We start from the raw sequence: 12,500 nt of genomic DNA, 5'->3' as shown, positions 1-12,500 counted from the left end.
AAATATAAATTGACTGTGATTGTCTGATGGCTGTCACATGATACAGTTATGTGCACACCTTTTGAGGATGCACTGAGCATGCGCAAGATTCACAGCATATAAATATAAGTTGTCTGTGATTGGCTGACACAAGATGTAGTGGGAAGGAAAACTGAACTAACTTTGTGAGAACAAATCTGCTACTCATGTGAAATACAAGCTAAGTGCTTCTCCAGTTGGATTTATTGGTTGTGCTACTCAGTTTAGTGACCCTGCTGGGTGCTTTTTATTACCATTATGAAGCAGACAGTTTTCTGTCCCTTTAGGCATTGTCTGAACCTGAGGTGGCTCCTCCCTGCTCAGCATATAAATGGCCCCCAGCTAGCACGTCATTAGCATGACACTGACAGATTAGCCACTAGCTGCCCCCTCTATAGTAACAGGTGGAGGGGGAGATAAAGGAACAACAGCTGGGCGGAGAGAGGTAAACAATACAGAGAGGGGGGTGGGTTTAAAAGGAAGACAAATGGGTGACAGGAACCCCCCCTTCCTGGTGAATATTCATGTTCTGTAGCTACCATAGAATACTACTTGTGGCTGGTAGCTGTGGCATAAAGATACCCACTGAAGACTCACCAATTATTATTTCAGGGGTTAACAGGTAGGTAAGCAAGTTTACAGATTATTATTTCAGGGGGGTTAACAGGTAGGTAAAGCAGTAAGAAAGTTTACAGATTATTATTTCAGGGGGGTTAAGAGGTAGGTAAAGCAGTAAGAAAGTTTACAGATTATTATTTCAGGGGGGTTAAGAGGTAGGTAAAGCAGTAAGAAAGTTTACAGATTATTATTTCAGGGGGGTTAAGAGTTAGGTAAAGCAGTAAGAAAGTTTACAGATTATTATTTCAGGGGGGTTAAGAGGTAGGTAAAGCAGTAAGAAAGTTTACAGATTATTATTTCAGGGGGGTTAAGAGGTAGGTAAAGCAGTAAGAAAGTTTACAGATTATTATTTCAGGGGTTAACAGGTAGGTAAAGCAGTAAGCAAGTTTACAGATTATTATTTCAGGGGTTAACAGGTAGGTAAAGCAGTAAGCAGGTTTAAAGATTATTATTTCAGGGGTTAACAGGTAGGTAAACAGTAAACAGGTTTACAGATTATTATTTCAGGGGTTAACAGGTAGGTAAAGCAGTAAGCAAGTTTACAGATTATTATTTCAGGGGTTAACAGGTAGGTAAAGCAGTAAGCAAGTTTACAGATTATTATTTCAGGGGTTAACAGGAAGGTAAAGCAGTAAGCAGGTTTACAGATTATTATTTCAGGGGGGTTAACAGGTAGGTAAACAGGTTTACAGATTATTATTATTTCAGGGGTTAACAGGAAGGTAAAGCAGTAAGCAGGTTTAAAGATTATTATTTCAGGGGGGTTAACAGGTAGGTAAACAGGTTTACAGATTATTATTTCAGGGGGGTTAACAGGTAGGTAAACAGGTTTACAGATTATTATTTCAGGGGGGTTAACAGGTAGGTAAACAGGTTTACAGATTATTATTTCAGGGGGGTTAACAGGTAGGTAAAGCAGTAAGCAATTTTAAAGATTATTATTTCAGGGGGGTTAACAGGTAGGTAAAGCAGTAAGCAGGTTTACAGATTATTATTTAAGGGGTTAACAGGTAGGTAAAGCAGTAAGCAATTTTAAAGATTATTATTTCAGGGGGGTTAACAGGTAGGTAAAGCAGTAAGCAGGTTTACAGATTATTATTTAAGGGGTTAACAGGTAGGTAAAGCAGTAAGCAAGTTTACAGATTATTATTTCAAGGGTTAACAGGTAGGTAAAGCAGTAAGCAAGTTTACAGATTATTTCAGGGGGGTTAACAGGTAGGTAAAGCAGTAAGCAGGTTTACAGATTATTATTTCAGGTCGGTTAAAAGGTAGGTAAAGCAGTAAGCAAGTTTACAGATTATTATTTCAGGGGTTAACAGATAGGTAAGCAGGTTTACATATTATTATTTCAGGGGGGTTAACAGGTAGGTAAAGCAGTAAGCAAGTTTACAGATTATTATTTTAGGGTTTAACAGGTAGGTAAACAGTAAGAAGGTTTACAGATTATTATTTTAGGGGTTAACAGGTATACAGATTATTATTTTAGGGGTTACCAGGTAGGTAAACATTAAACAAGTTTACAGATTATTACTTTAGGGGTTAACAGGTAGGTAAACAGTAAGCAGGTTTACAGATTATTATTTTAGGGGTTAACAGGTAGGTAAACAGTAAGCAGGTTTACAGATTATTATTTCAGGGGTTAACAGGTAGGTAAACAGTAAGCAGGTTTACAGATTATTATTTCAGGGGTTAACAGGTAGGTAAACAATAAGCAGGTTTACAGATTATTATTTCAGGGGTTAACAGGTAGGTAAACAGTAAGCAGGTTTAAAGATTATTATTTCAGGGGTTAACAGGTAGGTAAAGCAGTAAGAAAGTTTACAGATTATTATTTCAGGGGGGTTAAGAGTTAGGTAAAGCAGTAAGAAAGTTTACAGATTATTATTTCAGGGGGGTTAAGAGGTAGGTAAAGCAGTAAGAAAGTTTACAGATTATTATTTCAGGGGGGTTAAGAGGTAGGTAAAGCAGTAAGAAAGTTTACAGATTATTATTTCAGGGGGGTTAAGAGGTAGGTAAAGCAGTAAGCAGGTTTACAGATTATTATTTCAGGTCGGTTAAAAGGTAGGTAAAGCAGTAAGCAGGTTTACAGATTATTATTTCAGGGGTTAACAGGTAGGTAAACAGGTTTACAGATTATTATTTCAGGGGTTAACAGGTAGGTAAACAGGTTTATTTCAGGGGGGTTAACAGGTAGGTAAACAGGTTTACAGATTATTATTTCAGGGGTTAACAGGTAGGTAAACAGGTTTACAGATTATTATTTCAGGGGTTAACAGGTAGGTAAACAGGTTTACAGATTATTATTTCAGGGGTTAACAGGTAGGTAAAGCAGTAAGCAAGTTTACAGATTATTATTTCAGGGGTTAACAGGTAGGTAAAGCAGTAAGCAGGTTTAAAGATTATTATTTCAGGGGTTAACAGGTAGGTAAACAGTAAACAGGTTTACAGATTATTATTTCAGGAGTTAACAGGTAGGTAAAGCAGTAAGCAAGTTTACAGATTATTATTTCAGGGGTTAACAGGTAGGTAAAGCAGTAAGCAAATTTACAGATTATTATTTCAGGGGTTAACAGGAAGGTAAAGCAGTAAGAAAGTTTACAGATTATTATTTCAGGGGGGTTAAGAGTTAGGTAAAGCAGTAAGAAAGTTTACAGATTATTATTTCAGGGGGGTTAAGAGGTAGGTAAAGCAGTAAGAAAGTTTACAGATTATTATTTCAGGGGGGTTAAGAGGTAGGTAAAGCAGTAAGAAAGTTTACAGATTATTATTTCAGGGGGGTTAAGAGGTAGGTAAAGCAGTAAGCAGGTTTACAGATTATTATTTCAGGTCGGTTAAAAGGTAGGTAAAGCAGTAAGCAGGTTTACAGATTATTATTTCAGGGGTTAACAGGTAGGTAAACAGGTTTACAGATTATTATTTCAGGGGTTAACAGGTAGGTAAACAGGTTTATTTCAGGGGGGTTAACAGGTAGGTAAACAGGTTTACAGATTATTATTTCAGGGGTTAACAGGTAGGTAAACAGGTTTACAGATTATTATTTCAGGGGTTAACAGGTAGGTAAACAGGTTTACAGATTATTATTTCAGGGGTTAACAGGTAGGTAAAGCAGTAAGCAAGTTTACAGATTATTATTTCAGGGGTTAACAGGTAGGTAAAGCAGTAAGCAGGTTTAAAGATTATTATTTCAGGGGTTAACAGGTAGGTAAACAGTAAACAGGTTTACAGATTATTATTTCAGGGGTTAACAGGTAGGTAAAGCAGTAAGCAAGTTTACAGATTATTATTTCAGGGGTTAACAGGTAGGTAAAGCAGTAAGCAAGTTTACAGATTATTATTTCAGGGGTTAACAGGAAGGTAAAGCAGTAAGCAGGTTTACAGATTATTATTTCAGGGGGGTTAACAGGTAGGTAAACAGGTTTACAGATTATTATTATTTCAGGGGTTAACAGGAAGGTAAAGCAGTAAGCAGGTTTAAAGATTATTATTTCAGGGGGGTTAACAGGCAGGTAAACAGGTTTACAGATTATTATTTCAGGGGGGTTAACAGGTAGGTAAACAGGTTTACAGATTATTATTTCAGGGGGGTTAACAGGTAGGTAAACAGGTTTACAGATTATTATTTCAGGGGGGTTAACAGGTAGGTAAAGCAGTAAGCAATTTTAAAGATTATTATTTCAGGGGGGTTAACAGGTAGGTAAAGCAGTAAGCAGGTTTACAGATTATTATTTAAGGGGTTAACAGGTAGGTAAAGCAGTAAGCAATTTTAAAGATTATTATTTCAGGGGGGTTAACAGGTAGGTAAAGCAGTAAGCAGGTTTACAGATTATTATTTAAGGGGTTAACAGGTAGGTAAAGCAGTAAGCAAGTTTACAGATTATTATTTCAAGGGTTAACAGGTAGGTAAAGCAGTAAGCAAGTTTACAGATTATTTCAGGGGGGTTAACAGGTAGGTAAAGCAGTAAGCAGGTTTACAGATTATTATTTCAGGTCGGTTAAAAGGTAGGTAAAGCAGTAAGCAAGTTTACAGATTATTATTTCAGGGGTTAACAGATAGGTAAGCAGGTTTACATATTATTATTTCAGGGGGGTTAACAGGTAGGTAAAGCAGTAAGCAAGTTTACAGATTATTATTTTAGGGTTTAACAGGTAGGTAAACAGTAAGAAGGTTTACAGATTATTATTTTAGGGGTTAACAGGTATACAGATTATTATTTTAGGGGTTACCAGGTAGGTAAACATTAAACAAGTTTACAGATTATTACTTTAGGGGTTAACAGGTAGGTAAACAGTAAGCAGGTTTACAGATTATTATATTAGGGGTTAACAGGTAGGTAAACAGTAAGCAGGTTTACAGATTATTATTTCAGGGGTTAACAGGTAGGTAAACAGTAAGCAGGTTTACAGATTATTATTTCAGGGGTTAACAGGTAGGTAAATAGTAAGCAGGTTTAAAGATTATTATTTCAGGGGTTAACAGGTAGGTAAAGCAGTAAACAAGTTTACAGATTAGTATTTCTGGGGTTAAGAGGAAACAGAAGCTAAATACAATAAAGGAGCTGATAATAGAAATATGAGATAACAATTTATGCTGTGTATAAGGACAATGTGCTTTATATAGAGAGAGCCTCATACCTCTGGTGTCTGTCTCTGGTCCCCGCGCTCTCAGTCTGAAGAAGGAAACAAAATCTCCCGCCACAAACTGCCGCCAATCCCATCTGCCTATCCTGCTACACCCTCTGTGCTGTTAACCCTGTATAGTACAGGCACACACTGCTCTGTGAATAATTCTTAGATGTACGGTCACCAGAGGGTTACATCTAGACCTGGGAGTTAATCCTCAGGATAAAACCCTTGTCTGGGGACCATGTGCTCTGTACTGTACAGTGTATAATACAGTCACACACTGTGTATAGTGCCAGTGTATAATACAGTCACACACTGTGTATAGTGCCAGTGTATAATACAGTCACACACTGTGTATAGTGCCAGTGTATAATACAGTCACACACTGTGTATAGTGCCAGTGTATAATACAGTCACACACTGTGTATAGTGCCAGTGTATAATACAGTCACACACTGTGTATAGTGCCAGTGTATAATACAGTCACGCTGTGTATAGTGCCAGTGTATAATACAGTCACACACTGTGTATAGTGCCAGTGTATAATACAGTCACACACTGTGTATAGTGCCAGTGTATAATACAGTCCCACACTGTGTATAGTGCCAGTGTATAATACAGTCCCACACTGTGTATAGTGCCAGTGTATAATACAGTCCCACACTGTGTATAGTGCCAGTGTATAATACAGTCCCACACTGTGTATAGTGCCAGTGTATAATACAGTCACACGCTGTGTATAGTGCCAGTGTATAATACAGTCACACGCTGTGTATATGCCAGTATATAATACAGTCACACACTGTGTATAGTGCCAGTATATAATACAGTCACACACTGTGTATAGTGCCAGTGTATAATACAGTCACACACTGTGTATAGTGCCAGTGTATAATACAGTCACACACTGTGTATAGTGCCAGTGTATAATACAGTCACACACTGTGTATAGTGCCAGTGTATAATACAGTCACACACTGTGTATATGCCAGTGTATAATACAGTCCCACACTGTGTATAGTGCCAGTGTATAATACAGTCACACACTGTGTATAGTGCCAGTGTATAATACAGTCACACACTGTGTATAGTGCCAGTGTATAATACAGTCACGCTGTGTATATGCCAGTGTATAATACAGTCACACGCTGTGTATAGTGCCAGTGTATAATACAGTCACACACTGTGTATAGTGCCAGTGTATAATACAGTCACACACTGTGTATAGTGCCAGTATATAATACAGTCACACACTGTGTATAGTGCCAGTGTATAATACAGTCACACGCTGTGTATAGTGCCAGTGTATAATACAGTCACACACTGTGTATAGTGCCAGTATATAATACAGTCACACGCTGTGTATAGTGCCAGTGTATAATACAGTCCCACACTGTGTATAGTGCCAGTGTATAATACAGTCCCACACTGTGTATAGTGCCAGTGTATAATACAGTCCCACACTGTGTATAGTGCCAGTGTATAATACAGTCCCACACTGTGTATAGTGCCAGTGTATAATACAGTCCCACACTGTGTATAGTGCCAGTGTATAATACAGTCCCACACTGTGTATAGTGCCAGTGTATAATACAGTCCCACACTGTGTATAGTGCCAGTGTATAATACAGTCACGCTGTGTATAGTGCCAGTGTATAATACAGTCCCACACTGTGTATAGTGCCAGTGTATAATACAGTCACACACTGTGTATAGTGCCAGTGTATAATACAGTCCTACACTGTGTATAGTGCCAGTGTATAATACAGTCACACACTGTGTATAGTGCCAGTGTATAATACAGTCACGCTGTGTATAGTACCAGTGTATAATACAGTCACACACTGTGTATAGTGTCAGTGTATAATACAGTCCTACACTGTGTATAGTGCCAGTGTATAATACAGTCACGCTGTGTATAGTGCCAGTGTATAATACAGTCACGCTGTGTATATGCCAGTGTATAATACAGTCACGCTGTGTATATGCCAGTGTATAATACAGTCACACACTGTGTATAGTGCCAGTGTATAATACAGTCACACACTGTGTATAGTGCCAGTGTATAATACAGTCCCACACTGTGTATAGTGCCAGTGTATAATACAGTCACGCTGTGTATAGTGTCAGTGTATAATACAGTCACGCTGTGTATATGCCAGTGTATAATACAGTCACGCTGTGTATATGCCAGTGTATAATACAGTCACACACTGTGTATAGTGCCAGTGTATAATACAGTCACACACTGTGTATAGTGCCAGTGTATAATACAGTCACACACTGTGTATAGTGCCAGTGTATAATACAGTCACACACTGTGTATAGTGCCAGTGTATAATACAGTCACACACTGTGTATAGTGCCAGTGTATAATACAGTCACACACTGTGTATAGTGCCAGTGTATAATACAGTCACACACTGTGTATAGTGCCAGTGTATAATACAGTCACACACTGTGTATAGTGCCAGTGTATAATACAGTCCCACACTGTGTATAGTGCCAGTGTATAATACAGTCACGCTGTGTATAGTGCCAGTGTATAATACAGTCCCACACTGTGTATAGTGCCAGTGTATAATACAGTCACGCTGTGTATAGTGCCAGTGTATAATACAGTCCCACACTGTGTATAGTGCCAGTGTATAATAAAGTCACACACTGTGTATAGTGCCAGTGTATAATACAGTCCCACACTGTGTATAGTGCCAGTGTATAATACAGTCCCACACTGTGTATAGTGCCAGTGTATAATACAGTCCCACACTGTGTATAGTGCCAGTGTATAATACAGTCACACACTGTGTATAGTGCCAGTGTATAATACAGTCACACACACTGTGTATAGTGCCAGTGTATAATACAGTCACACACTGTGTATAGTGCCAGTGTATAATACAGTCCCACACTGTGTATAGTGCCAGTGTATAATACAGTCACACACTGTGTATAGTGCCAGTGTATAATACAGTCCCACACTGTGTATAGTGCCAGTGTATAATACAGTCCCACACTGTGTATAGTGCCAGTGTATAATACAGTCCCACACTGTGTATAGTGCCAGTGTATAATACAGTCACGCTGTGTATAGTGCCAGTGTATAATACAGTCATGCTGTGTATAGTGCCAGTGTATAATACAGTCCCACACTGTGTATAGTGCCAGTGTATAATACAGTCACACGCTGTGTATAGTGCCAGTGTATAATACAGTCACACACTGTGTATAGTGCCAGTGTATAATACAGTCCCACGCGGTGTATAGTGCCAGTGTATAATACAGTCCCACACTGTGTATAGTGCCAGTGTATAATACAGTCCCACACTGTGTATAGTGCCAGTGTATAATACAGTCACACACTGTGTATAGTGCCAGTGTATAATACAGTCCCACACTGTGTATAGTGCCAGTGTATAATACAGTCACGCTGTGTATAGTGCCAGTGTATAATACAGTCATGCTGTGTATAGTGCCAGTGTATAATACAGTCACACACTGTGTATAGTGCCAGTGTATAATACAGTCACACACTGTGTATAGTGCCAGTGTATAATACAGTCATGCTGTGTATAGTGCCAGTGTATAATACAGTCACACACTGTGTATAGTGCCAGTGTATAATACAGTCCCACATTGTGTATAGTGCCAGTGTATAATACAGTCCCACACTGTGTATAGTGCCAGTGTATAATACAGTCACGCTGTGTATAGTGCCAGTGTATAATACAGTCCCACACTGTGTATAGTGCCAGTGTATAATACAGTCACACACTGTGTATAGTGCCAGTGTATAATACAGTCACACACTGTGAATATGCCAGTGTATAATACAGTCCCACGCTGTGTATATGCCAGTGTATAATACAGTCACACACTGTGTATAGTGCCAGTGTATAATACAGTCACACACTGTGTATAGTGCCAGTGTATAATACAGTCACACACTGTGTATAGTGCCAGTGTATAATACAGTCACACACTGTGTATAGTGCCAGTGTATAATACAGTCACACACTGTGTATAGTGCCAGTGTATAATACAGTCACACGCTGTGTATAGTGCCAGTGTATAATACAGTCCCACACTGTGTATAGTGCCAGTGTATAATACAGTCCCACACTGTGTATAGTGCCAGTGTATAATACAGTCACACACTGTGTATAGTGCCAGTGTATAATACAGTCACACACTGTGTATAGAGCCAGTGTATAATACAGTCACACACTGTGTATAGTGCCAGTGTATAATACAGTCCCACACTGTGTATAGTGCCAGTGTATAATACAGTCCCACACTGTGTATAGTGCCAGTGTATAATACAGTCACGCTGTGTATAGTGCCAGTGTATAATACAGTCACACACTGTGTATAGTGCCAGTGTATAATACAGTCACACACTGTGTATAGTGCCAGTGTATAATACAGTCTCACGCTGTGTATAGTGCCAGTGTATAATACAGTCACACACTGTGTATAGTGCCAGTGTATAATACAGTCACACACTGTGAATATGCCAGTGTATAATACAGTCCCACGCTGTGTATATGCCAGTGTATAATACAGTCACACACTGTGTATAGTGCCAGTGTATAATACAGTCACACACTGTGTATAGTGCCAGTGTATAATACAGTCACACACTGTGTATAGTGCCAGTGTATAATAAAGTCACACGCTGTGTATAGAGCCAGTGTATAATACAGTCCCACACTGTGTATAGTGCCAGTGTATAATACAGTCACGCTGTGTATAGTGCCAGTGTATAATACAGTCCCACACTGTGTATAGTGCCAGTGTATAATACAGTCACACGCTGTGTATAGTGCCAGTGTATAATACAGTCACACACTGTGTATAGTGCCAGTGTATAATACAGTCACACACTGTGTATAGAGCCAGTGTATAATACAGTCACACACTGTGTATATGCCAGTGTATAATACAGTCCCACGCTGTGTATATGCCAGTGTATAATACAGTCACACGCTGTGTATAGTGCCAGTGTATAATACAGTCCCACACTGTGTATAGTGCCAGTGTATAATACAGTCACACGCTGTGTATAGTGCCTGTATATAATACAGTCACACACTGTGTATAGTGCCAATGTATAATACAGTCACACGCTGTGTATAGTGCCAGTGTATAATACAGTCCCACACTGTGTATAGTGCCTGTATATAATACAGTCACACACTGTGTATAGTGCCAGTGTATAATACAGTCACACACTGTGTATAGTGCCAGTGTATAATACAGTCACACGCTGTGTATATGCCAGTGTATAATACAGTCCCACACTGTGTATAGTGCCAGTGTATAATACAGTCCCACACTGTGTATAGTGCCAGTGTATAATACAGTCACACACTGTGTATAGTGCCAGTGTATAATACAGTCACACACTGTGTATAGTGCCAGTGTATAATACAGTCACACACTGTGTATAGTGCCAGTGTATAATACAGTCACACACTGTGTATAGTGCCAGTGTATAATACAGTCCCACACTGTGTATAGTGCCAGTGTATAATACAGTCCCACACTGTGTATAGTGCCAGTGTATAATACAGTCCCACGCTGTGTATAGTGCCAGTGTATAATACAGTCACACGCTGTGTATAGTGCCAGTGTATAATACAGTCACACGCTGTGTATAGTGCCAGTGTATAATACAGTCCCACACTGTGTATAGTGCCAGTGTATAATACAGTCACACACTGTGTATAGTGCCAGTGTATAATACAGTCCCACGCTGTGTATAGTGCCAGTGTATAATACAGTCCCACACTGTGTATAGTGCCAGTGTATAATACAGTCCCACACTGTGTATAGTGCCAGTGTATAATACAGTCCCACACTGTGTATAGTGCCAGTGTATAATACAGTCACACACTGTGTATAGTGCCAGTGTATAATACAGTCACACACTGTGTATAATGCCAGTGTATAATACAGTCACACACTGTGTATAGTGCCAGTGTATAATACAGTCACACACTGTGTATAGTGCCAGTGTATAATACAGTCACACGCTGTGTATAGTGCCAGTGTATAATACAGTCCCACACTGTGTATAGTGCCAGTGTATAATACAGTCCCACACTGTGTATAGTGCCAGTGTATAATACAGTCACACGCTGTGTATAATGCCAGTGTATAATACAGTCACACACTGTGTATAGTGCCAGTGTATAATACAGTCACACACTGTGTATAGTGCCAGTGTATAATACAGTCACACGCTGTGTATAGTGCCAGTGTATAATACAGTCCCACACTGTGTATAGTGCCAGTGTATAATACAGTCCCACACTGTGTATAGTGCCAGTGTATAATACAGTCACACGCTGTGTATAGTGCCAGTGTATAATACAGTCACACACTGTGTATAGTGCCAGTGTATAATACAGTCCCACGCGGTGTATAGTGCCAGTGTATAATACAGTCCCACACTGTGTATAGTGCCAGTGTATAATACAGTCCCACACTGTGTATAGTGCCAGTGTATAATACAGTCCCACACTGTGTATAGTGCCAGTGTATAATACAGTCCCACACTGTGTATAGTGCCAGTGTATAATACAGTCCCACGCGGTGTATAGTGCCAGTGTATAATACAGTCCCACACTGTGTATAGTGCCAGTGTATAATACAGTCCCACACTGTGTATAGTGCCAGTGTATAATACAGTCCCACGCTGTGTATAGTGCCAGTGTATAATACAGTCACACACTGTGTATAGTGCCAGTGTATAATACAGTCCCACGCTGTGTATAGTGCCAGTGTATAATACAGTCCCACGCTGTGTATAGTGCCAGTGTATAATACAGTCACACACTGTGTATAGTGCCAGTGTATAATACAGTCACATACTGTGTATAGTACACACACACACACACACACTGCTGTACAGTCACCAGAGGTTAACAACTAGACCTGGCAGTTAATGCTCAGAATAAAGCTCTTGTCTGGGGGCCATGTGCTCTGTGCTGTTGCTACACAAAGGTACAGCAGCTGCATTCTTCCTGCATTAACCCTTGCCTGACTGAGGAGGAAGCACTAACTAACATTATCCCCTTATGTACAATTAAAAGGAACATAATACTCATATGCTAAATCACTTGACACTGATGCAGAATAACTAAAAAGCTGACAGCAAAATATCACCTGAGCATCTCTATGTAGAAAAGGAAGATACTTTACATAAATCTCTCTTGTGACTTACTGATGTGTTC

The 12,500-nt window shown here is 39.4% G+C and overlaps 1 protein-coding gene across 2 annotated transcripts in view; it reads right to left on the bottom strand.

Annotated features, from left to right (window-relative positions):
• The window catches only part of SLC29A2 (solute carrier family 29 member 2), a 73,173-nt gene that overhangs the window by 39,973 nt on the left and 20,700 nt on the right, over window positions 1-12,500 (bottom strand). Inside the window, exon 1 of one of the 2 annotated variants that reach the window (XM_053720024.1) lies at window positions 5,269-5,366. The exons of the other annotated variant lie outside the window; for it this stretch is intronic. Within the exon in view, the coding sequence (XP_053575999.1) occupies window positions 5,269-5,351 (83 nt within the window). The 5' untranslated portion in view covers window positions 5,352-5,366. Of the gene's footprint in view, window positions 1-5,268; window positions 5,367-12,500 lie in introns of those variants that run through there. 2 annotated transcript variants of the gene reach the window in all.

Source organism: Bombina bombina, chromosome 7 (genome assembly GCF_027579735.1).
Source record: "Bombina bombina isolate aBomBom1 chromosome 7, aBomBom1.pri, whole genome shotgun sequence".
In the NCBI taxonomy this organism is placed as follows: Eukaryota; Metazoa; Chordata; class Amphibia; order Anura; family Bombinatoridae; genus Bombina; species Bombina bombina.
This window is presented reverse-complemented; position numbering and strand designations above follow the sequence as displayed.